The sequence below is a fragment of the Osmerus mordax genome, chromosome 11 (genome assembly GCF_038355195.1).
Source record: "Osmerus mordax isolate fOsmMor3 chromosome 11, fOsmMor3.pri, whole genome shotgun sequence".
NCBI lineage: Eukaryota > Metazoa > Chordata > Actinopteri > Osmeriformes > Osmeridae > Osmerus > Osmerus mordax.
The window spans coordinates 13,946,075-13,972,943 of NC_090060.1; the positions used below are offsets into that span (position 1 = coordinate 13,946,075).

Consider the following 26,869-nt stretch of genomic DNA (forward strand, 5'->3'; position numbering starts at 1 on the left):
GCAATACTGTTATACATTTTAGTTTCAAAGAAATAATAATTGTCCATATGCCTTTTACGGACATACCACAAGGAAAAGACCACTGAAATACTAGAAAGCGTAATAACACCAGGGAATGAATGGATCATAACTGGGCAAGATGAAAAAGCAGCACCACAGGAAACCACATCCAACTGAGGACTATTCTTCCCTAGCCAGCACAAATTCAGTTTGAATGTCTGTGAAAGCAAACCCCAATGTTCTGGCTGTCAGCTCTCACTGCAGCATTCCATGTGTTTGGGAGTGGTAGAGGGGATCTCAGGTTCACGTTTGGACTTGGGAAAATGTTCCCTTTGGCTTGTGTACAGTACCATCATCTCACCGGTGCTTCTCTCTACTGACAACAGTTGGGCTGTTTCTTCTTCGATGCTGAATTCGGGTTTTTGGAATTACTGTTAATTTCTAAAACAGAATGAGAGCATACTTGCATTGTGACTATTTCAGACAGCTGAATTGATTCATTCCAGACATAGCAATAAGCTAAAAAACCAAACAATTGTAGATCTGGATACTCACCGACAATATCGCCAATCTTCCTCAATCCACTTTTCTCTAACTCTGCCAGAACATTGGCTTCAAATGCCAGCGATGCAACACGAAAGAAGAACTCCCTCACGTTCTCCCCTACACCAGTTCACATCACATTAGTTTTGCAACTACACAAGATAAGTGTTGTATTCATGTTTTGATTGAAGGAATAGCTCAGAGACTGTAAAAACAGTCTGAGAGAATCAGTTTACCTGTCAGTGACGATACTGCCCAGTATTCTGCACTTATTTCCTGTGACAGTTTGATTGCATCCTCCTCAATCTGAGAGTACCGTGCAGGAGACTGAAGACATAAAACACATTTTCTTTTTAACTAACTGAAATCTGATAAACAATCTAGTAATGTAATCTACAAAAGCAGAAAACACACGTACGCTCAAGTCTTTCTTTGTGCCAACGAGAAAGAGCTGAACACTTGTAGGGTCGTTCTCTTTCAGAGCGTCCTCCAGCCACTGCCTGTGGAGTAACATTAGTTTGACATGTGGATTAACCATTTGACCAAACATACATTTAATGTTTTGTTATTATACGCCATAAAATTCAAATGCTCAGAGCGTGACCTATATTCCTAAGAACTACGTATAGTAATTGAATTGTGTTTACCTGGTATGGCCGAAGGAGGCGACGTCATTCACATCAAACACAATGATGACAACTGGAAGTTTAGAGATATGAAGTTAGCTTGGTACTTTACAAGGACAACAAATATTTTCCCAAAGATCTGACACTGGTTTATTTCATTCATGAGTACTATTTTCCAGTACTTTGAGCTCCTCTATAGTATGTAGAGGCGATGCACTTGAATCTCTCCTGGCCTGCAGTGTCCCACCTGTAGGTATAGGCATATTTACAATATAAAAATATGTAGAGAAATTTTTCAACAGTATACATCTAATGAAGCCAGAGCAGTGTAGCCTAAGTGCAGATCAATAAGGACTCACAGCTGTAAGCTGAATGGCACACCCAAAACCTCAAAACGCTCCATCTCAAAGTCAACACCGATCGTTGCCTTGTAGTTCTTGTCAAAAGCATCCTTGCAAAACCTGTTGATAGAGATTGCATGAATTATTAAACCAAAGCACCAACAGCAGTTCAGTTATTTATTTGCCCAAACTGCCTTTGGACTGAATCTTACTGTGACTATGGTATTCACATTGGGCATCTGCTTACCTATTAATCAGACAGGTTTTCCCCACAGCAAGGTCACCAACCACAATCACCTTGGAGATCTTAAACCTACTGGATGAACATTTTACACAGAGACTATGAAACCAACAAAGAGAAAAACATTCATTTACTTTGTATTCATTTAGCTTAAACTTTTATCCAAAGCAATATACAAACAGTGCATGACAATACTCAGCAACCGAACCCAATCAGCACTTCCCATTGCCATAGGAGTGTATAGTGTCTTAAAGGCTGCATTAGGAAAGTGTACGTATCTGCTGAAAAGTCAGCAGGGCCTCTAACCGTACCCACCCTACAGTGCCAGTGCGTTGCTCCTGGCAAGCAGTCTTCACTTTTGTGTGGAAGCCGTCTTTAGTGTGAAGAGCAGCTTCTTCACAGAAACACTAGAAAAGAAGGTCAGCTTTGTGAGGCGTCTACCAAACAATAGGAGTGGAAAAGTACAAGACAGCTACAAGTTAAAGTTAAGTTTGAGTCACAAACCACTGTTCAGCATTACTGTCAACCTACCTGAGGGAGCTGGGCGATGATGCGGTCCCTTCGAATAGGAGGAAGCACACTCATTGTCGGGATTCTGACCGACATTACTTCAAACTAAATGCTCCTCAGAGGGCCATGTACCCCACACTACCACCCTAAATTCTGCATAGAGAAGGGTTAGGATGTGATTTAGTGCTGTTGCCTACACAAACTAGAGTGGGCAAGTCACAGAACAACAAGAGCAATTTAGCATCTGTCATGGTCTGGAAGAGCTAATCTCTATTTTAATCCTATTGTCCAGAAATGTTGTGAACAAAGACTATTGACTTCCCCTAAATGTAGCTAATTACACGACTTTTACACAGCCTAAAGATAATGGGCTGTGTAGTACAAGTATTTGAATGTGGCCCGAATATACTTACTTAAAAAGACAAATTTTCAAGAAAAAAAACACAATTGTAAGTTATGGCACAAAAAACGAAAACGTGAACATGAAAGCAGCATTGGTTCAATGGAGGATGCATAACTTTGCCATATAGCCTACCTTAACGGGACAAGATATTTTACAACGCGTGGTAACCCACACGTCCAGTCTTCAGCAAACAAAATAAAGTCCACAATATGCTAACTGTTTCACATAAGTCTACTGATGCGAGTGACGCCCTTTCATGTAAATACTTAAATTGAGCGCTATTTGCTCAAACTAAACATGACTCAAATCCATTCCACGAAAGTTAGGCAACAAAAGTCAGCATGATATGTACTTCAATGTATTCAAAGCGGACCACTATGACTCACGTTGAGGTTTTCCCTGTGGAATGTGGGATAGCATAGAACAGGCCACAGCCTACTTTTTCCGTGTCGGAGCCGGTCTGAGCCCTCTGCTGGCAAATGCCGAGATTTGTGCCCACGTCACTCGAAACAACAGACAATACAATGCTGTTTCTCTGTTATGGAGATACTGTATGGAACAAATCAGTGACATAATGTTTTACATTTTAAAAGGCTTTGAATACTTAATATTTAAATATAAACACCACATAATTTGTTGGTTTTAAATTCACCACTTTAAAATTGAAATATTAATTTATTTCAATGTAAAAATAAAATTCTGATCCAATGATTAAAGGGTCAGAAATTCAAGGTGCTCAAATTCGAACAGTCAGATCCCCAAAATTCTATGAAAGAAAATTCAAGCTTCAGAAATTCAAATAAAACTAAATTCAGGCTGCTAAAATTCGAATGGTGAAATTCAGATCCCAAAAATTCGAGCAGAAAAAATTCTGATTGCAACATCCGGGATATCAAGGTATTGCTTGCCTCAGACCGGACCTGTCCCCTCAGACCCAATAATTTATGTTTAAATAAATGAATTCATATTTCAATTTTAAAGAGGTGAATTCAAAACGAACAAATTCGGTGTGTTTATATTTCGATATTAAGTATTCAATGCCTTTAAAAATTCAAAACATCATGTCACTGATTTGCTTCCATACTACCTATGGAGTGTGTTTATCTTGAATAATACTGCTGACAATAATACTGACAGACTTTCAGCCTGACGACAGAGACTGGAGGAGAAGGGAATCATTTAAGTCAGATCAGTATGCTCTCTACTTTCACTAGTTCCTTGTTGTGATTCATTACATTACATTACATTTAGTCATTTAGCAGACGCTCTTATCCAGAGCGACTTACAGTAAGTACAGGGACATTCCCCCGAGGCAAGTAGGGTGAAGTGCCTTGCCCAAGGACACAACGTCAGCTGGCATGACCGGGAATCGAACTGGCAACCTTCGGATTACTAGCCCGATCCCCTCATCGCTCAGCCACCTGACTCCCTATTCATCCCGATTCATAATGACCAACGCTATTCCTCGACACATAATAATTTTATTTGGTCAAACATATCAATACGCATTAAATAAACCAAAAGCTCAATTAAGGCACATCAAGGCACTAAAACATGAGTCAAAAAAGCTACTTCGAAAGAAAATTCTGACAGTCAACTACATTCTCAAAATAGGCCCACTAATATTTGGTAAAAAATAAAAAATAACTATTTTGGCAATAGGCTTACCCCATATCTCACAGGGCCCTTTTTGATTCAGTTGCTCAGGAGATTTCTGGGTTCATCCCAGTCACATTTAAAGTATATTGGAAAGGCACAACTATAGTATATGTTGCTGGGATCTAGTCTGTATTTTTAATGAATTTGGCGTGATGAAGTGTGATTCCCAGAAATGTTCAAGGCATTCAAGTGTGTACTTTATGATTAATCTCATTACTGATCATCTATGTATTGACCAAAACAAACTATACATTTCCCTTAAACGTTCAAATTCACACCAACCAGAGCTTATTGATTGTACTGTACTTAGGAAAGTGGTTCACTTTGATGTTCTTCTGAGCTATTCCCCATGAAATAGCTTGGCAATATTGTTCCCCTTTTTATGGCATCACATTGTTAACGAAAGGTTTATCACGTTAATGAGCATTCCACACAAAATGTATAGTCATATAGTACTGTAATGTGATAAGAGTCTTAGGTAACATTTGGACATTCCTAGACAATGTAAGTATGTGCTTCAGTATCTGATGTTGCCATGTGACCAGCAATGTGGTTGCCGCCCAGCTTTTCTTTAGCCACAAAAGGCATCGCATAGAGAAGTGTCAAGCCAAGGGATGTACCGCAGTCCCCTCCATTTCAAGGCTGCTTTTGGCAGCACCACTAGACCCCTATACAGACCCACAGTGACAAAAACAACAGTGTGTGAAGTTTCATTTGATAAACAATGTTAGTTACAGAATACACACACACACACAAAACACCACCAAACACACAACAACGGCGACACACTGGTTTGTGTGAATCAGTCACATTGCCAGCTTGGTCAGTCATTGAGAAACTTTTTAGAGTTGTTTAAATGGGTGCCATTTTGTGCCGAGTGAGCCTTATTGCGTGGGAAGAAGTCTGCTCGGATCAGACGGTAGAAGTAGATCAGGATCATGAGGTTCATCAGGATCATGGTGATAAGAAAGTAGCCACCGTGGTCCAGCCAGGAGTAATTTTTCACAATGTACCATGTGAGATAAAACTGGGCACTAAGGCGGAAGAATACGTAGGTGAAGAGGTTTAACATTTTGTTAATGTAATAGAAATCAGAGAACTGGGCTTCGGCTAACTTCAGCATGAGCCTGAGATGCAGGGTGACACTGTTGACCTCCACAAAGAGAGCCACCACAGCACCAGCCACATACAGCTGTGTGTACAGGGCATACAGGAAACACCACAGCACCTGAGGAAAACAAAACAACAACAACTATCTATAATAATACACAAGACCTAATAAATACATTAAATGATAAGTGTGCAACATTCAGGTGCAATTTAGAAACTGTCTATTTATCTTACCAGCACATGGTGAATTAGGAATTCCCATGATCCTCTTGCATGTCCAGTTAGGATAATGTCACATGCATCTTGCACGAAGTATCCTATCAACAAAACGAAATATGGGTTACATCTCAGTCAGATGAGTAAATGAGTGGCTTCAACATTGGTTCTGCATTGGGTTTGATCATGTACTGTATGGTATTGGTTATCAAGGCATACTCAGAACACCATGTTGTGATACCAAGATATTAATCAAATGTGCAGCTTACCAGATGTCTAGTGCGGGTCACAGCACTAATGAACTACTGTGCGTGCAGTACATATCCCTCTGCCTTCTGACCTACTTCCAACATTGCATGGCATGACTAATCAATCAATAACCTGAACCTCAGCCCCTCAAATACGAAGATAATATTGTGTTTGCCTTATGAGTCCCAGTACTAAGCACAATCTGGAGGTAATAATCTACCCTAGATGGTCTCCTGGGTGCCCCTCCAAGAGGCAATTAAGATAAAATGACAAGCACATTTGTGTTCATAAGCCAGCCACCACACTGTGAGGGTAAGTGTGACAGGTAACCGGCCATAGATGGAATTCTATAGGTATATTGTGTTCTACTCTTGTTTAGATAGTTTGTCTCAGAAGAGCTAGAGGTTGTTTGCATGCCTCTCCATGGACACACATTGTCATGGTTACGCATGCAAGATGATAGATGTAAGACGACAACAACAGCCCCCAGCAGCTAGTTCCCACCAGCCATGGCACCAGACTACGCAGTCTATTGAGGATTAGGTTGGTGTCCATAGCAATGTGGGGGTGTGGTCCATCACTTCTATGATCCAGGTAAAATGGGCGGGTCTGTTTTGTTTGTGCTCTTAATCTGCAACTGGAAAACCTGGGAATCTCACAGGTTTTCAGGTTACTTTACTGAAAAGGACATTCAATATTCCAAAAGGATATTCAGTATTTCCAGAATACTTTGTTTATATCGAACTCTAAGTGTCTGTTTTTGTCTTTTCAAGACTGTGGACAGCATGGGACATGCAAGCACGCCCTGAATTTACCAACAAGGTTAATCATGTTACTACAACCCCTTTGAATTACTTAATTTGATCAACATGAGCAAGGCCCAAGATAACAAAGTTGAACAACGTTGAGAACTGCATCAAAATGTAGGTCTAATGTTAAACATTTGGAGTCAGATGGATGAGCGGTTAGGGAATTGGGCTAGTAATCCGAAGGTTGCTGTTTCGATTCCCCGGCTCTGCCAAATGACGTTGTGTCCTTGGGCAAGGCACTTCAACCTACTTACCTCGGGGGGAATGTCCCTGTAATTACTGTAAGTCGCTCTGGATAAGAGCGTCTGCTAAATGACTAAATGTAAATGTAAACATTTACAATTTAAGACATTCCTCCCCCCTAACAAATGCCGTACAAGCAAGGGGTGTAAAAACGTAACTTTAATAACAGTATGCTTTTTATGCAGTTACTCACTGACCTGATGAAACACAGATGAGCAGGTAAGAAATTGGGGTGTAGAAGGAGTGGATGTTGTGCAGCATCTCTGGCCAAAGGAGCACACTGAAGAGGGACACATGGGACAGATTCAGTATTACTTTCATTCAGACATAAATGAGCTCATCCTGTAGAGATAGGACTGACAAAGTAGACATAAAGACAGTGATCCTCCCGCCAACTCTCACTGTAGCATGCCCTGTGACTTAACCAAATATATTTGACAATAGCTCACCACCACATGTTAATAAGTGTTCATCTGTGACAAGGCTGTATGGTAAAAACAAAACAAGCACAACATCTTTACCAAGCAGCTCAGAAAAAGAAGATTTTATGATCTAACACAAAAAAGTGCATAGTTGTTGATTTATATATTGATATTTGGTGACAACACAAGTGACAACAGATGCCGTAATAGTTATATATTTAGACTCTTATGTATGTTTATTTCCCAGGATTCAATGTTAGTGTAATCCTTGACTAAAAACTTTCTTAACACTTTCAGAACAATTTTCTAACCAGCTGGTTTTTCCAGTTTCCCTGGTAGGTAGGCCCCTGTGAAATACTTTAACCAACCCTGTGGTTTGCTGGGCGGTTTGGCTTGTGTAAGTCTATGGTGTGACACATTATGAAGGAATTCTATTCAATCTCCTAATTCAAAATCAAATGAAAGGCTGTTCTCTTGCTTCCACAGAGCTTGATGACAACGAACTCAATCAGGTGTGTTGGAGCAGGGACATATCTATAACATACAGTAGCCTACAGCAGACCTCAAGGAACAGGATTGAACACCCCTGTGGTAAAGGATATTCTGTAGATTTAACAGTGTTTACCCCCCTCAGAAAGTCTGCTCCTCCCTAAGCCAGGCCTCCCCACCCCTGGCCCTGTCTGAACATGCTCTTCTTCTCCACTGTCTGTCCTGACGCAGACTGTTACTGCCCTGCTCCACCCCCCCTAAATAACACAACACATAATGTGGATCCACTATGAATGAACAATAGGGACCCAGTCTGGAGACTCACCAGGTCACAGCCCACGTCCCTGTGAGAGAAGAGTGAACCAACGATATTGAGAGATTCTTCCATTTCCATGAGCGGAAATCATCTTGTGCCACCACTTTGGGTACAGGCAGGTTCTGCAACAGCTTGTGGACCACCCTGAACATGAGAGAGCACATGACCACAGACAGGCCGGGGTATCTCTGCAGAACAGGAAGCAAGGCCTCCATCTTCTCCACCCCCACTATTCTAACTCTTTCTCTTGTTTCTCTCTCTGTGACTCCCTCTTCCTTGTTGTTCTGTCCGTTACTTGTTAGTTGTCTCTACGGCTTTTCTGACTGCTCCAGGGTATGTTGACAGGTCCTTGTGATGCAGTATCTCTCTGGGCAGCAACAGTGGGGCTTCGAAGAGAGTTGTTCCAGAGATAGTCTCCTCCCCTCTTTTGCGCCTGTTGATAATGTTCAGAATGTTCCAGACTTTTCTTCAAATTTCCCACTTCCTGTGCAGAGAAATACAAAAGCTTGAGCTCAGAACTCTCAAAAGCATTATGTTCCAATTCCACAGACTTTTTTTCTTTCTTTCTCTCTTGGACTGAGTTGCCGCTGAAACAGCCTCTGCGAGTTTGTGACTGGGGAACAGGGGGAGTGGTAAAGAGGGTGTGTTGTGGGTGGTGGCCTGCTTTGAGAAAACCACAGAATAAAGGAGCAGCATGCTGCATGCAGTTTCCTTTTCACTTAAAAATCTAGCTTATTGCACAAAAGGTAAAAAATCTGAACCTAAAAATCTAAACTCTATAAAATGTATGCCTCTATGTCAAAAACACAACTAAGGACATTACTTAATAAAAAAGCTCCCATATTTGTGATGTGTGTGGATTGATACAGGGTAGAAATCTACCTTCCTTGCATATCAGTGGTGGATTGACAGAGTATACTCAATGAGCAGTATACCATTTTTGTCACAAAACTGTAGTCACATTTTACAATTAATTCTATTTAACTGAAACAGCAAGCCCCTTCACTTGTTAGTAACTACATCATACGAGTCTTGCTCCACCCCCATTTGCTGGCCCTCTTTTTTTCCATAAACACTGCACACTTCCTACAGCTGGCCTCTCTATCTTAGGGGGGAAGGGAAATGTAACTTGTCATTGCAACATGGCAACATGTCGCGTTCACCTCACAAAATATTATTCCACTACCAAAATATTTTTTTACTCCGCCCACTGTCGATATCACGTCCATTCTATTTGCTAAGAAGGAGTACAAAACCTATTGTAAAATAAAATGAACAAATACACTCACTGACAAGCTGAAACCACTGATTACGGGATAATACAGAGCTGGGAAAGTTTAGACTGTAATGTGCCGATTTGGCTTATCCGTTTAACCTCGAAGCCTCATCCAATCACCACCTTATGTTCTTCCTACTGGGGATTTAATTGAAGTGTAGCATTGGTAGTTTGTTTGGGGCGTTTGGGCCTAAATCCAAGGGAGACGATCAGGGAGGATTGTTGTTGTAATCTATTTAGGTATTCATTGATTAGAACACGGTATGATAACTAGGAGGAGGCAACATATAACAATATATTACTGTGTTGCAAATCATAACAAGTCATTTGTGGTCGCCTACGTAATGGTAATAATTTACTAGCTAACAAGAAACTTAAACATTTGTGACGTTCCATATGGTCTAATTGTCACAGCTTGTTCGGGATCTAGGTACACAACGTTCCCTAAGGTATCACAGAGGTAGCCTACTGAATGTCGCCTTTTCCTGGACATTATAGGTACGCCTACATTATTAGTACATTCATAACGTGTGAATGGGGAACGTCCCAAACAGGCGATGACATTTAGGCTACCTCTGTACCTAGGGTAAATGTACGTTTCATGACACTTTATGAACACGTTATTTTAGGTAATAAAGAATGTATAATACATTACAACACATATTCTAGAACTGTAATCACCAGCTGCATATCAGGCACGACACTAACTATGATCCCAGTTATTAATATGTGTGGCATTTTAATCACTGAATGCATCACGGGCACTGTGCACGAGTGAATATAACAACAGGATTTATGAAGGAGGCATGTCTTAAAGAATATATTGTGCTTATTAAAGTTATGCATTGTGCTTATTAAAGTTATGAACTTAGAAGTGTGCCCAGGCTTAAACATTGGGTCTCACACTGAGTGTGGGAAGCAGGCTGTTCTTTGTGTCTCTATCTTTTCAGTTTCAGAAACAACCTTGGATCTGGGTGGAGATGGCACCCGAGCAGGTGGGACGCGGAGGCAAGAACAACTCCCTGATGCACGAGAGAACAAGCTCAACCCTCTTTTCATCTTTCTGTTTTAAAAGCACTGTATAAATATATGCTGGGGAGGGACAGATAGCCAGTTGGACTTCGTGAACCAGCCCAAACTCTGTTGCGGGTAGGGAAACGTAGACAACCCCAGAGCTCTGTACTTGTTGATTTCCAACTGCTGCATTAAAGCTGATATTATCGGACCTCTGCGACTCCAGACCACTCTTTCTAGAACACAGATTTGTGTCATAGAATACCATCATTACATATTGGAATAGACACAAAGATTTAGAATCCTTCAACTGGTGACCCCGACGCTGAAAAGAGGGAGTCCAGAGGGTTCCGGCCCGACCGACGGATCGGGGGAGAGACCCATACACCGGTGCGAGGAGACAGACGTAATCGTCAGAGGCCTCAACATAAAAAAAAAGGTAAGCAGACACCTGTTAATTCAAAGTACTGCTATTCGGAACTGAGAACCAAATTTAGACGATTACTATGTTTCATCGTACCTAGTCAAACCAACAGTGGTGGGAAATCAACCGTTTTTGTGTTTTGTCTTGTCCAAGGGGAGGTTAGAGTCCTCTCCAGGGGTTAGAGTCCCTAAATTCGTTGTCTTGTCCAAGGGGAGGTTAGAGTCCTCTCCAGGGGTTAGAGTCCCTAAATTCGTTGTCTTGTCCAAGGGGAGGTTAGAGTCCTCTCCAGGGGTTAGAGTCCCTAAATTCGTTGTCCTTGTCCAAGGGGAGGTTAGAGTCCTCTCCAGGGGTTAGAGTCCCTAAATTCGTTGTCTTGTCCAAGGGGAGGTTAGAGTCCTCTCCAGGGGTTAGAGTCCCTAAATTCGTTGTCTTGTCCAAGGGGAGGTTAGAGTCCTCTCCAGGGGTTAGAGTCCCTAAATTCGTTGTCCTTGTCCAAGGGGAGGTTAGAGTCCTCTCCAGGGGTTAGAGTCCCTAAACTCGTTGTCCTTGTCCAAGGGGAGGTTAGAGTCCTCTCCAGGGGTTAGAGTCCCTAAATTCGTTGTCCTTGTCCAAGGGGAGGTTAGAGTCCTCTCCAGGGGTTAGAGTCCCTAAACTCGTTGTCTTGTCCAAGGGGAGGTTAGAGTCCTCTCCAGGGGTTAGAGTCCCTAAATTCGTTGTCTTGTCCAAGGGGAGGTTAGAGTCCTCTCCAGGGGTTAGAGTCCCTAAACTTGTGGTCTTGTCCAAGGGGAGGTTAGAGTCCTCTCCAGGGGTTAGAGTCCCTAAACTCGTTGTCTTTGTCCAGAGGGAGGTTAGAGTCCTCTCCAAGGGTTAGAATCCCTGAACACTGTCTATTTGTGTGGAGTCAGATTGAGTTTAATAAAAATAGAGAGGAGTGTGGTGTGTTTTTTCCTTTGACCAAGAAGTTAAAGAAATCCCGAGGAGAGTTGGAGAAAGGTGGGGGCTAAAAGAGTCAGTTACGTCGAGATCTTACAAAGGTTATCCCAGAGGGTATACCCCTGGTTTATAAATAGGTTCTAATACAATTGGAAGAGTTATACTAGAGCAAAATTAAGTGAATAGACGGTAAACGCTAAACAGCTGTGTTGGTCAAAGAATGGTTTGAGGAAATGTATGTGAAAAATTATGAGGAAGCAATTGGAAAGTTACATAAAGGATTGGTTTAGAGAGGATCATGGAAGGTTATGAAATAAAACAAGAACGTTTTGTGGATGTGAAGAGATGATTGGTTTAAACACTGATGTTTTGAAGAGGAAACTATGAATATACTTTGAAGGTATATGGGATAACATTTTAAGTCAAAATAGTAAAATCTAGGGTTTTTAAGAGTTTTGATAAAGGTATTAGATGTAATTTGGTTAAAAATGAGAAAGAGAAAATAAATAAATGTACTTTTATTTGGAGTTTAATTATAATTTGGTTTTAAGTTTTATTTGAGAGTTTTATCAGAGCCTGGCATACTGTTTGGGATAAACAGTTAGGCTGTGATAATGTTGTATTATGAAGAGGGTTATTATAACATTAAGTTCTGAAATAATTTGGGAAGACTCATCAAGTCTGATAAATTGTGGTTATGATGGTTTGAGCTAATTGGCTCGTTTTGAACTGCAGCAAAACGAGTTATGAAGTTCTACCTATCTGACCTTTATAGAAAATATAGTTGGGAAAAATGTTTGGTTAATAGCTACATTAAGAACATGATTTGGTTTATATTTCATTTAAGAAGCATACGGATTCTGGTTTGGCATAATGAAAATTGCTTTGATCATATCTTTGATAAAAAGAGCTGTGATTTGGTAAAACAGAGAATCTAAAACAATATTGGTCTTAAACTTAGCTGTTTTAAAAGACAGAAAAGGTTTTTTGGATTGAAAGAAATTAGACTAACAGTTGATTTTCTAAAGAAGGGAACAAAGAAACAGATTGTCATTTCTAGGCATGACTAATAGGAGTTGACTATCAAATGATGATGTATGGTCTTATTAGATGCTGTTACATGTGTTTGCTCAACAATAAGAAAACTGAAGGGTCAATACTGCCTGGTAATTATAGATACAGTATGTTTACTATGTGAATTGAAGTCTTTCCCAGTCCTATACCAGATGCATAACACCATTTGAATTGATTTATTGGAGATCATATGTAATACCACAACTTAAACCTTTCACATAGCATGATGAAGAGGCGAATCAAATGGTTAACCAATTTTATAAAAAATGCTAACTAGAAAAGAGATGTCTTCTGCTAAATTCTGTTCCAGGTGAAGCAGTAAACCAAAGAGTGGAGGAGTCAAACGAGGAGATTGGGTATTGATTAAAGTTATCAATGAAGGGAGGGATCTTATGACAACTTTAAAATATCCTGTCTAATTTCTGGTTTTTCTATTTGTTTCGAATTTATTTTATTTTATTACAATTCTAAAAGCTTGGCTGAAGTTGTATGTATGTGGTGAAGGGGGCCTGTGAGCATGTCCAGGTCTGCCGTGGATACATGGATGTCGAATGTCCACTCTGTGGAGTGACGGTGGGTTTTCCCCTATAACATCATTAGGGTTTTCCCACTGTGTCCAGTGTGTCCTCACCACTTGGCCATAACGCTGCATAGTCTCATCATTATTGTTGATTTGTATGCCAACATTGTGTAATCAGTAATGGGATATTTTTTTATTTGTGTTTGTTGTCACACCCTAAAAGGGTGTGAAAGGAGGGATTTATTTGAACTTTAAAAATATCCACTTTAAATCCTTAAATGGATTCTTGATTTCAATATCTGTGTTTAATAATTGGTGTTCGACTGTTCGCATCTCATTTGACTCAGTTACTGCTTGATCATGGGAGATAAGGTGATGCTGGGACTGTAACTCTTTTCTGCTTCAGGATGAGTCAGACCGGCGGGTCTGACTACCTAACCCCTGTTCTAAGGCCCCATTCCCCTGGAGACCCTGTCCCCCCCCCTTTCTCACTGGATGATCTTACCCTTGAAGACCCTGTCCCACCTGCCCCAATACATCATCAGATGTTCGGGAAAGCCTGTTGTACATTTATGGACAGGACCATTCAAGGTCATCGAGAGAACCTCGCACGCCCTAAGGGTGCTGGGGAAAGGAAGTACGTGGTACCACTGGAGCATGTGTTGTGCTGCTCCAGAATCCAGTTGTACGTTGCAGGAGTTGGTGGAGAAGGGCCAGTGAACCTTTTGCTATTGCTACGAATGTGAGAGTCCGGAAAAGAGGGTTACGACTAGGCCAAGAGTGATACTGCTTGACCACACTAGAATTGTACTGGACTAAGAAGGTTTCCGCTATTTTACTTAAGAGTGTGCTATATCAATATCAACATGACTGTTGCTGTATCCCATGTATCAGGTCCCTGTGTAACAGGATCATTGTCTCGGCTGAGGATAACCCGACGAAGGGGTTCCAAATGCCATTGCTGGGGCTGGCTGACCAGGACGAGGAGGCGGTGGTTGGTCCGGGCTATGTTGATTGATCTCTGGTGTTTTCAGAGATCAAAAGAGGGATTAAAGAATGTATAATACATTACAACACATATTCTAGAACTGTAATCACCAGCTGCATATCAGGCACGACACTAACTATGATCCCAGTTATTAATATGTGTGGCATTTTAATCACTGAATGCATCACGGGCACTGTGCACGAGTGAATATAACAACAGGATTTATGAAGGAGGCATGTCTTAAAGAATATATTGTGCTTATTAAAGTTATGCATTGTGCTTATTAAAGTTATGAACTTAGAAGTGTGCCCAGGCTTAAACATTGGGTCTCACACTGAGTGTGGGAAGCAGGCTGTTCTTTGTGTCTCTATCTTTTCAGTTTCAGAAACAACCTTGGATCTGGGTGGAGATGGCACCCGAGCAGGTGGGACGCGGAGGCAAGAACAACTCCCTGATGCACGAGAGAACAAGCTCAACCCTCTTTTCATCTTTCTGTTTTAAAAGCACTGTATAAATATATGCTGGGGAGGGACAGATAGCCAGTTGGACTTCGTGAACCAGCCCAAACTCTGTTGCGGGTAGGGAAACGTAGACAACCCCAGAGCTCTGTACTTGTTGATTTCCAACTGCTGCATTAAAGCTGATATTATCGGACCTCTGCGACTCCAGACCACTCTTTCTAGAACACAGATTTGTGTCATAGAATACCATCATTACATATTGGAATAGACACAAAGATTTAGAATCCTTCAGTAATCCTCATAGTAGGGGATCAGATCGTGTGTACTTTCAGGCAACTTTTATAACGCTAATAAATAACTTCATAAGGACATTCAGAGGCCCCTCTGCATAGACTTTGGACGTAATTTTCGTCAGCTGATAGGCTACAGGTAAGTAGCCTAACCATGACTTTGAGGAGACAAAATAACGTTGATGTCACGTCGTGGAACATAATTTTGTTTGCGGGGTTCAAATATTTGAGCATAGAAAACGAGTTCAAGACTCAACCTCTGGTATTTTCCGATTGTGGACATCAGAGTTCTGACAGAACAGACAGGACTGAACAGGTGTGTAGTCAGGAAGCCCCTACAGATTACAGCTTTGCGTCAGACATTCATTAGGAAGGTTTAGGGTAATTTACTGTAACATTACAAGGAACCCAAACTGGCCCCACTTGAACTCGTTTGATGTGATTTAATTATTTAATTAGTTGCACTAATTTAGGTTACATTTATTTCACACAGAGCTCAGACCCTTGACAAGATACCATTCTTCAAAGGTCCACATTTACCGCTAAGAATGAAAAAAAAAAACTTTTAGTACTTTAGGTAACTGCAGTTATTCATTTTTCAGGTACCTTTTGTTATCTGGTGCACCAAACCAGAAGATCTTAAGAGCCTAATAGGATTACCATTACTGAGTCATTAGTGGTTTCTCTTTGTTGGTAAGGACCTGTGACTACCGATGCAGGGAACAGTAATGGGCTTAGGGCTGGTGGTTAAATTAATGCCTTGAGAGTGGATATGTTAACACTAACACTAACCCAAACCCAAATCGATAGCTTTTCAAGGATAGAGGAAATCTTTCCGTACAAAAACAAACATACTTTGTACAATGTCTTGCTCCTGTGAACCAGATTGTGTGCCAGGGTGGTGTGGTAGACAATGTACAAGGAGTGCAATAAATACCATTAGAAACTATCCAAGAATCCCAAAGCTGTACCAATGCAAATTATCAAGTTAACCCATTTAGTAGTCCCGGATTAAACTGCTTTAATGACTAATTATTTGGATTTTATCCTTCTTTCCTGTAGTCATTTCTTGGGTCTGGCTCTTCCCATTGAGAAATGGGTGAAGATTTATGTCTTTTGAATAACTGTTAAAGTAGGTCATTTTATGTTGTATGTGTTGTGTCAAGTCAAGTCAATTTTATTGATCCCACTAGGGGAAATTTGTTTGAAATCAGGTATTAAAACACATTCAATCCATCATAAAATACTACATAAAACAACATACCTGACACCACACAAGACAACACACAATACATTACAATACAGTACAAGGATCACTTAGTATTGAAAACCCAGAATAAGTTCCGTCCATAAATACTTCATGCCATTCATTTATGCACATTTAGCCTCCCAATAGCAAAACAAACAAAAGAGTCCCCAAATCGTTTGTGTGTGTGTGTGTGTGTGTGAGTGTGTGAGTGTGAGAGAGAGAGAGAGAGAGAGAGAGAGAGAGAGAGAGAGAGAGAGAGGCAAAGAGGGCAGGATTAGAGTAAATGAATCATTTGCTTTGGCTCTGTGTCACACTAACCCCACAGACAGACAGACAGACAACAATAGATACAAGGAGCTTGTAGTTTTGGAGCTCAGAGCTTCAGGCTGAAAACATTGGATATTCTTCACTGGGAGTGTACTAGGAGATTCATCAGAAATGTAAGTCTGTTGACAGCTATCTTCAATTACTTGGCAAAATGTACTTAACTTGGCATCAAAATGTGTATTTATTGCAGTGCAGAAAGATAGGATAATATATACTCATAAATATGTTTTGCACTCACGAATTCATGTTTTTGCAGCCTGCGAATTAACAACTATGTATGAACATGCTTCAATCCTTTAATAAGTGTATGTTTGTCCATCAAATTACAGAATTAATGTGTCACCATCTCTTTCAACGATGTCAGGTAGTCATCTAGGTTTTCTCATCCTCTGAGATGAATTTAATAAGACAATGAATGAAGCAGTGAGCAGAGTGAGAGTAGATTTGAGTTTGGGACTAGTAGGCCTGTGTTTGTACATGTGGAAACTGAAACGCAGACACCTCAGTTCTCTCTCATATTGTGTCCTTTAGTGTGTCAATTTTGTGTGCAGACAAAGCTCCGAATGAACAGCTCCTTTATGAGATTAAGAGCTTTCACTAGCACGCTGACAAGGTTGATATTTAGAGAACAGGAGTGTTCAACCTCATGCTAATCTTATCTTTATGAAAATGGAAGGTTGAGGTTATTGGCTCCCTTAGGTTAAAGGGCTCAGAGTAGGGGTCAGGATGGTACTGACACCTGTGATGGACCTATGCACCTGGTCTCCAGGAGTGAGAATCTGACTGGCAAACCCCACTCTGGCATCAGCAAGCTCACGTTGAACCCTAGCCACGACATGCATCCAAATGAAACAAATGACTCCTCACAGGTGTGTGTGTGTGTGTGTGTGTGGGGGGGGGTCTCACCAAGGAATTTGTGCAGTGGACACTAACAGGTCGTACATATTCTGCTTGTCAAAACTGACTGGCAGACACACTCAGGTGAATTCCTGCTGAGCCGTGATGAGCCTATTCAGTGTATCAGCATTCACTAACAGCATTACATTAATAATGTGTCCTTGGAACGGTTTCTTCCTAAATTAATTAAATGGATTTGTCAAAGTCCTCTATTGGATTATTCTCGATGATGTAACCTATACCAGTGTATAGTTGCTCTTAGTTGGGATGTTCGAGGCAAGTTCATCTCTACAAGTACTGCTTGTGTTGGGGAGAGAATGTGTTTTCATGAAGGTCAATTTTCTTCGGAACACAGCTGACATTCCCATTCCACCATGGTATGGCCAGTGTCAGGTCAATTGGCATGCTGCGGGGATGATTGGATTAACTAAATGACGAGGGCTTTTCAGCTGGCGTGAGAGGAAGCATGAACGTCACCACACCTCACACCATTGTGTAAAATCCCTAGAAGGTAGTTAAAATGACTCTGTAAGCTCTTCAAATATCAATGCTTAACTGGTAAAACAAAAATCCGAGCACAAGAACCCCCAAGAAAGGGACCCAAATAATATAATATTTTCTCAGGGATGAAATATGTGAGTACTGACACATGCTACTACATGTTCCGTTCAAATTTACCTCAATCTAGTATGCTCTTCTGCTCTCCAGAATGTTCTCCGCCTTGACAGTCCCCCCGCCTGCCCCTCTGGCCCCAGGAATCACTTCTGTCATTCCATCTTATTCAGGTACACATCAACCTGCTTTGTAGAAATGTATTACTAACGATTAAAATTGATGACCACATTTTAACTTTGTATTTATTATGTCATGTGTGTTAGGATCCATTCCCATGGATCACCGCGTACTACAGAAAGCTTCTCAGGGATCCAATGCCCAGCCGTGCACAGAGGTTCACCAACACCAACACACACATGAGCACACACACCAGTCTACCTTCGCTCCTCTGTTTCACCCTCCATCCGTCATCCTGCCTACTCCCATTCCGCCAATGCTGGGAACCATGGCCGGAAATGTGAGAACTATTTAAGGGCAGGCAACAGTCTTATCTTATGATTAATGTTATTTCAATCAGATATTCAGTATATGGCAATTAATCAAATACTTGCCCATTTTACAGTTCAACGAATCCCCAGCCAAGGTTGATCCATTCTTGAGACACAGTGTACGTAACCCCTCCCATCCCTGTCTCCATTCAGTCTGAATTGATCTCCTTGACACATCTATGCCAAAACGTGGTTCATCATGTTTTGCTTTGCTACAGTTGTTTCAGCCCTATGGAGAGGTGATGCCTAGGCTGGCCCCCCTGTGTGGCCCCCACACAGGCCCCTTCAGCTCCCTTGAAGGGGCCTTCCAGCCAAAGGTATGTCCAAGCCCCTCAACCCTGGGACACTGTAGACAAGTCATATTGTAAGCTGATCAGAGCCAGTGCTACGTATGTAGAAACCGAGTAAACACAGAACATTCCACTTATCGAAAATGTACATGGTCACAGTTGTCTCATTTTTATGTTCTTTATGTCAGAGTATGACCATGCTGTCCTTTCTTCCATCAGCCTCTGTCTTCAAATCTACCACAGTCTCAATGGAAGGTAGGATCTATAATTCTGTGTGACAGATGTTGTTAGACATTACTGATCCATCCTCCCATAATCCTATCAGATATATTTAGATTAACAGTTCCCTTGTTCTTTCTTCAGAAACCAGGTAGATGGTGTGCAATGCATGCCCGCATTGCATGGAAAGTCCATCACCACAAAGAGTCAACTAAGGTTAGAAATCAAATCTATAGCTCTAACAAAAGACAAGAGCAACCATAGCCCCGACAAATGTATAAACACACGTCATGACTTCATGTAAATTATTTTGTATGAACTGTTACATCTTAATTTTCAACTGAAAAATGATATTTGAATTGCCTTAATATTTTATTTATAGAAGATGGAAGTAGAAGCTAAAAAAATTGACTCGAATGAGAAACCTTCCCGAGAGCTTTCTGGGAAACTTAAACATCTCGTTCAACCGTTCATCTCCAGCCCAGGTGAGGTCAAGTTCTGAACTTTAATCCTTTAAAAGGAATCACACACAGCAAGTATTTAGGCCCAGCTAAATTCGTGTTCATCTTTTGTTCTGCTTCCTCTGCTCTAGAGTCTTCCAGTGAACAGTCATCCCTGAGCGATTTCGGGAGTGAGAGTGTAATCCCTTTTGGAGCACCAACAAACACAGCCCAAAACAACAGGGATCTCCGCAATGGCCAGCCCACTGGCATAGCAGTCCCCTCGCCTTGCTTCACACACTCAGACCCAAACAAGGACCCTAACACTATGGACAGATCTTGGGTCCCTGAATGTGGTCGTGGCTGGGACTCGAGCACAAGGAAGAGGGAGCTTGAGCAGGAGAACCAAATCAAAGTCAAGAAGGTGAAGAGGGTAGATGGAGACAGAGAGAACGTGCAAGAGGAGGATTCCAATGAGGGCGCTCGACCACAGAGACCAAGAGACACATCATTCTCTTCTCCGGTTCGACAAATGCCATCCTTCCACGCCCCGTCCGTTCATCCAATTGACATTAGGAGTATCAGACCAGGCTCGCACACTCTCAGTGGTGGATACAATTTGAGTAGGACTCATAACACTCCGCCTAATGAACTCGCTCCCTACCAAGGAGCACAGAAGCCCTACAGAGCTGCTCCAGGGGCACCTCTGAGGGCGCCAGTTTGGGACATGTACCGAGGGATGGATTTCCCCCCTCATCCTGACATTGTGATGAGAGGGGAACATCTGCACTCTGGGATAGGGTCCCAGCAGCTGTCAGCAGGCTGGGCGCAGAGAAACAGTGAGACTTACCAGGGCTTCACACAGACCTCCATTCACTCCTCACTGGCCCTGATGCAGCAGGAGAGGACCTTCCTCAAAGAGCGGGAGAACCTGCACATGCTCAGAGAAAACGACTATCACCGCTACGGTCCTCTTCAACCCCTCCACTCTGCTGCCGTGAACTCTCACCTGCCTTCCCCCAGTCTCCTGACCTCTCCTTATTCCGCGTCTCAGATGTGCCAGATGGGACTGCCACAGACTTACCAAGGCGGCCACATTCACCCTCTTCACCCCCCTGTGCCATTGGGTACACATTACCCCCTCGCCTCCTTCTCTGGCGCCCCCCACAGAACCACATCTGTTGTTGTAGATGTTGGTAGATCCCACTCCATCATGCTAATAGACCCCAATAAGCAATGGACCCAATGAGCAATACTGTGAAGGCTACAGCAATCATAGTAAATGACTCGTGTGCAAAAAAAAACTTTATTTCCAACTGTACATTCATGACCATTTAATGTAACATGTTAAAAATGAGTGTGTATACCCCTGAATGATAGATGTTTGTTCTTAGGCTTGTTGAAGTGTACAGAAACGGAATGTAAAAACATAACAGATAAATTGGTAAAGAAAAGTATACAAGCATACAACCTGAAACTCAACATTACTAGTAATGTCAGACATCTGTTATCATGAATCTAATTTTGTACAACTGGCATTCAACCTAGAAATATGAATACATGGTAATGTCACACAGACCTTAAAAAAAAGAAACCTGAGTAGATTTCTACACTGTTACATACTATACATCTGATTACAAGGTTGCATTTAACTAAAGCTGCTTAATACCTTCTGTAGGGTATCAACATGAAACCAAACACTGACATAAAAAGTAACTATTACTTTATTGCAAGACAAAAACATCATTATTTCCATCCTCACATTTAGGGTTAAGGGCTAGGCTCTGAAATCTACCCAGACACAGTCTGACATGTTCCCCAGCCAACATGCAGCACAGCACAGCTGTAACAATAGAGACCGAAAGCTACTGATCAGACTCTTTGCAATTCAATTAATCAACAAGGTTAAGTGCTTTCTCCAGAAGTGGCTCTCTACATCCATTATTTGTAATTATTAAATTTCATAGGCGTATGTAAAAACCAGAGGACGTCATCCAATACCAAGGTTGGAGGTGTATGTTATGGCGTCCTCCTTCCCCAACAAGGTTACCACATCCATCCCCAGGCCCCAGTCTCTCACACCACATCCATCCCCAGGCCCCAGTCTCTCACACCACATCCATCCCCAGGCCCCAGTCTCTCACACCACATCCATCCCCAGGCCCCAGTCTCTCACACCACATCCATCCCCAGGCCCCAGTCTCTCACACCACATCCATCCCCAGGCCCCAGTCTCTCACACCACATCCATCCCCAGGCCCCAGTCTCTCACACCACATCCATCCCCAGGCCCCGGGCCACTTCCGTCAAGGCCTTCACCGCCCCAGAAGGCTCACAGAAGTCTGAGTCGTCCATGGTATCGTGAGCCTCCTCCCTCAAGTCAGACACGTTGTCCAGGAGACAGTAGACCGGGGAGTCGGTGGCTCTGGGGCTGGGCTGGGCCGACATGCCCGTATCCTCATCTGCAGACAGCTCTGAGGAAGAGGAGTAGGAGGAGGAGGAGGGCGGGGAGGAACTCAGAGGGGAGCTGTAGTGTTGTTCCGCCCCGGTGGCTCTCTTTTCCAGTCGGCCGGAGGAGGGTCTCCTCCTAGGGTTGCGCTTCCTGGCCATGTTCTTCATGATCTCCTGAGTCACCTCCACAGTCTCGTAGCGCACCATGTTCAGCTTTAGGTAGCCATCCTCATCCTCTTTGTATCTGTGAAATCAGAAAAATTGTATTTCTAGAACTACATAAAGGGTTGTGTCGTGTTATTCCACTGAGGTTTCGTGAGCGGCTAGGGCCTAATACAAACCTGAATCGGGAGTGTCCTGAAGGCCATTTAAGTTGGTGTTTCTTGCGCAGGTGCAGAGTTAGAGTATAGCACCAGGAGAAGGTCTTGTCACACAGATGACACTTGTATTTGGAGATCATGCCACCCTGTAGAATAACACAGGTGTTGGCAAAACAATCTCCTCTAAACGCTGTGGTTGTATTCAGCATTGGGTATTTGTCGCCCCCTGGTGACTGACCTCATGTACTCTCTTGTAGTGCTGGTTCATTGTGTGGGCCATGCGGGAGGAGTAGTCGCATCCTTCTACAGTGCAGTGATAGGCTGCTCCCTCGTTATGGGTCTCCATGTGCTTGCGCAGGTCATGCTGGTTCTTAAAGCTGGGAGAGGAAGGACATAAAACAACACGACGCAAGCGTTATACAGTGTCGTAATATAATTCAGTGGTGCCCAACCCTGGTCCTCAGGGAACACCTGTCCTGCATGTTTTAGATGTTTCCCTGCTCCAACACACCTGATTCAAATGAATGGGTTGTTATCCAGCCTGCTTATGACCATTTGAATCAGGTGTGTTGGAGCAGGGAAACATCTAAAACATGCAGGACAGGTGTTCCCTGAGGACCAGGGTTGGGAACCACTGATATAAGTGACCGGCAACCGGTCGTCCAGAGTTAGATATGTTTGTTGTACTGTTTTGTGAGGAAGTGGAAAGCTGAAGCACCTGCTCTCACAGAAGTCACAGGGGAACGGACGCTCGTCACAATGACGGAACTTGATGTGGATCTTCAGAGTGGCAAGAGTAGTGCATGTCATGTCACACAGAGGACACTTTATATGGTTCACTAAGAGGAGGCAGAAGTGATATCACTAACATCGGTATACTGAGTCTAATAGCAAAATATATATCTGTCAACAGGAATTTTTATGGGAATGATACAGTATGTACTGACCATGTTGTCGAACATGGTCTCTCAACAATCTCTCGTTAGCAAAGCCTTTGTCACAATGCTCACACACCAGGGACTCTGTAGAAACCCAAAAACATTATGAACATCTACAAAACACACATTTGTGTGAATATTGTACATAATTATGAACCACGAGCCCATGTCTATCTGATGGTGTGGTAGTTGGCCACCAGTTTAGCTTCACTCACCCTCAGGCTCAGCTTGTCTGTGGATGTGGTCGAATAACTTAGTGTTGCTGGAGAACATGCAGCCGCAGGTGGGACAGGCCACCAGGCGCTCCTGGGTGTGGCTCCGCAGGTGCTCCCTCAGACGGTACTTGATCTTGAAAAAGGCGTCACATCCTAGGGAGACGGAGGGAAGGAGAGAACAATACAAGTCAAACAACCGAACTCCACGTGACCCATATTCCATGCAGCAACACACTGGAACAAGGTCTGGGCATTGTATGCGATCCTATCGAACTTCCTCAGACCTAGCCATGGCCTGGCTTCTTGGATGTACCTTTCCAGTTGCAGAAGATTGCTTGCTGCTGGTCAGGGAGAGGCTGGAGCTCTGTGCAATGGGCATGCATGTCCACATGCCGGTAGAACCACTCTGGGTTGTTAAATGTGCTCTGGGAAAAGGCATACAAATGTTCATGTTACATCAAAATCAAATTACATTACAAACACTGATGAAAACAGACTCCTCTATAAATGTACTGCCTTCTCTTCTTTCAGAGTGGACTTACATCGCAATGCTCCCATTGGCACACCAGTCCCTCTGACACTTCAGGGACCAGGTTGTTGCTGTGTAGGTCCTGGGTACAACTGGGGAACTCAGGGTGGGATTTCAGCAGTTGTGCCCCGATGAACTTGAGCTTGCTATGGAAGGTGTGGAAATGGGCATGGATTTCTAGCTCCTTGGGGCTTCCCATGGCTAGAAACTCACAACCCTCCCATAGACAAGCATAGTCATCTGGAGAGTAGAACAGAGACAGAAAGCAGATGAACAAACTGTTTTAACCCTTGTGTTATCTTCGGGTCATTCTGACCCATCAGTCATTGTGACCCACCGTCGTATTGCGACAAATTTACTGCATACAAAAACAAAGTGAAGCATTTTCTTTTAACCGTTAAGCTGTCTCAGACCCCCCACATTGAGAAGGTTAAAAGAAAATTATTTTTATTTGTTTTTGTATTGGGTAAACACAACGATGGTTCGTTATGAACCTTTTGGTCATGTGACCCGAAGGCAGCACAAGGGTTAAGGCTGTTATTTAAGTTATCAGTGTTATGGACCAGATAGGCTTAGACAATCTTCCCTAATTAGCTTTAATTTCTAAAGAAGTAACAGGTGGAAAACCTGTATATCTTTCTGACCTAGTTCCTCCATGGCATCCCCCTCTCCTAGATGGTCCTTCAGGTGCACGGACATGTGATCACTCAACTCCTCCATGGAGTGTCCCTTGAAGGTACAGGAGGCCCACTCGCAAGACACCACCAAGTTAGACAGTTTTTTCTTTCTTTTTGCCATTACGGCTGGGTTTAACTCCTCTGCTGTCACACTACCACCACCTAGGGAAACACAATGAATGGTATTGCAATAGATTGAATTCAAATTACGCTTTTCTAATTTCTTGTAAATGTTTACATCTCGTGTGATTCAACTGTTTATAGCTTGCACTAACGTTATTGCTGCCCAGAAAGACAAGGTTGACTACCTGGCTACTGACAGCCTCAGTTACCTACTTCTACTTTACATTGTACTGTTTACTTAAAATCGAATGATGACATCGTTAGCTAGCTAGCTAGCTACCTGATGATCGAACACGAAAGTTTAAAAGGTATTCTAGCAACGCTAGATAACATTAGCAGGTTGGCTAGCTACGCTTGCGTGCTGCCAGGCTGGCTATTAAAATGACAAGCTACTAGTAGTTAGCTAGTCTAATAAAGTAAATACATCATGGCTTTGTTTTATCCATTACTTTTTCAAAGTATCCCCAGCTATTCAAAATGGCTACGGCTGAAATAAATGCATTGCGCTCCAGAGATTCTTAAAAATATCAACTTACTTGTGGGCTATATAAACACTGGACATCCTTGTTCGTGACAATAAAACACCTCTGCTTTCTCTCCCTCCAATGTGTTTGACTTCACTTCCTGCCAAAACCACATAGCGGAAGTTAGATAAAAATGCGCGTCAAACTTTTTGAGCATTGGTTCAACCACTAGAGGTCCCTGTTGCCCGTAAAATCCTTGTCCTCTGACTTTTCAAACCAGTGCAAATCCTAAAGGGACCATGTCTCCATTGTTTAGAGTCTAGACCTTTATCTGACCAGTGGCTGCACTTGCCTTCAATTATAATTGTCTTCAGACAGACTCGAGACATATTCCTTGTTCTAAACAGTTCTAATTTATCAAATCAGTGTAGATTAATATGTAATGTCATCTTAACACTCAATAAAGATCAACAGAATGAAGAGCCTGGTTTCTCGAGGGTGTAGCTAGTCTGACTGGCGTCATTGCATCAGGCTGGTTGTATGCAATCTCTGATTCAACATTGAATATTTCATATAGCCATCCTAACATAGGCCCCTATCATAACTGAATAATTCAAGCCCTTTTATGCCAGACTGACTGAAACACAGGTAATCGGCCAGCACTATGCACAAGCCTTAAGTAAATGAGATTTCTTTTTTAATTGCCAGAGAAGCATTTATTAAGGGCAAGTATTTTTGGTTGGAATCCATTTTGGGACCATTTTGCACCAGTTTCACATTCAGGACCTATTCTTTGTGTTGCTTTATTTTGTCAGGTGATAGACCATCAGCCTTTCTTTAAGGTTGAGTATAGGATAAATTGATTAAATATGATAAAAACATTATACAAATAATTATACTCACTACATTTTTTGTAGCCAGAATATATTAAAACATTATTGTGCTAGGTAGGCTACTGTAGCAGTCTTCACTAGACCTTACATAATCCCTCTGAATATTTGATGCCTACTGAAATAAAAAATTGACGATTCCAAAATACATTTTGCCAAATAGGTTCAGCAAAATCTACACTAAGACAAGGGAATCACAAATATCTTCCCTTTTACAGTGCACCATTGAGTTACTATTTATCGTGTTCTTAATAGTTCCATGTGCATAGCTATGCTCTCTTATACCAAACAGACTGATTTTAGTACATATACTTAAAGCAAAGGAAGCTACACAAGTTTCATGTAGACAAGAAAGCAGAAGGGAAATGTATTCCTTTGTCTCGGATAGAGGTATATTGCAGGTACATTGTTGACTATCTGTATAAGAAGTGTCCAGGAAAATTAGATTAGAGGTTGGGAGCAAGGGTAGTCCTACAGATTACAATCAAAACACATCTTATTTTCAGACGTTGGTCAATAATTAATGAGCACAAATCCCTCCAATCAGGTGCACTTTTAATAGCTCAGTTTATGTGTCTGT

The 26,869-nt window shown here is 42.1% G+C and overlaps 3 protein-coding genes across 5 annotated transcripts; all 3 read right to left on the minus strand.

Annotated features, from left to right (window-relative positions):
- Positions 1-274: 274 nt before the first annotated feature.
- Positions 275-3,106, minus strand: rab34a (RAB34, member RAS oncogene family a). 3 transcript variants are annotated; one of them, XM_067246471.1, is made up of 11 exons: positions 3,051-3,106; positions 2,283-2,414; positions 2,067-2,158; positions 1,758-1,826; positions 1,529-1,630; positions 1,352-1,416; positions 1,191-1,242; positions 962-1,043; positions 780-870; positions 556-663; positions 275-441 (listed from the first exon to the last, which is right to left on the minus strand). In XM_067246471.1, the coding sequence occupies exons 2-11, from the start codon at positions 2,355-2,357 to the stop codon at positions 374-376; spliced, it is 804 nt and encodes a 267-aa protein (XP_067102572.1). In that variant the 5' UTR covers positions 2,358-2,414; positions 3,051-3,106; the 3' UTR covers positions 275-373. The 3 variants fall into 3 exon arrangements, with proteins under 3 accessions (XP_067102572.1, XP_067102573.1, XP_067102571.1); XM_067246472.1 differs by lacking the exon at positions 3,051-3,106 and adding an exon at positions 2,797-3,031 and having other exon boundaries at positions 1,758-1,823; XM_067246470.1 differs by lacking the exon at positions 3,051-3,106 and adding an exon at positions 2,797-3,031.
- Positions 3,107-4,131: 1,025 nt separating this feature from the next.
- Positions 4,132-8,792, minus strand: tlcd1 (TLC domain containing 1). The gene is made up of 4 exons (XM_067247030.1): positions 8,187-8,792; positions 7,148-7,230; positions 5,668-5,750; positions 4,132-5,551 (listed from the first exon to the last, which is right to left on the minus strand). Exons 1-4 carry the CDS (start codon positions 8,390-8,392, stop codon positions 5,147-5,149), a joined length of 777 nt encoding a protein of 258 aa, XP_067103131.1. The 5' UTR covers positions 8,393-8,792; the 3' UTR covers positions 4,132-5,146.
- A 12,182-nt stretch (positions 8,793-20,974) lies between these two features.
- Positions 20,975-25,547, minus strand: zgc:112083 (uncharacterized protein LOC550461 homolog). The gene is made up of 10 exons (XM_067246201.1): positions 25,472-25,547; positions 24,780-24,974; positions 24,149-24,375; positions 23,920-24,031; positions 23,607-23,759; positions 23,401-23,475; positions 23,172-23,292; positions 22,692-22,830; positions 22,475-22,599; positions 20,975-22,377 (listed from the first exon to the last, which is right to left on the minus strand). The coding sequence occupies exons 2-10, from the start codon at positions 24,931-24,933 to the stop codon at positions 21,951-21,953; spliced, it is 1,533 nt and encodes a 510-aa protein (XP_067102302.1). The 5' UTR covers positions 24,934-24,974; positions 25,472-25,547; the 3' UTR covers positions 20,975-21,950.
- Between the last annotated feature and the right edge of the window lie 1,322 nt (positions 25,548-26,869).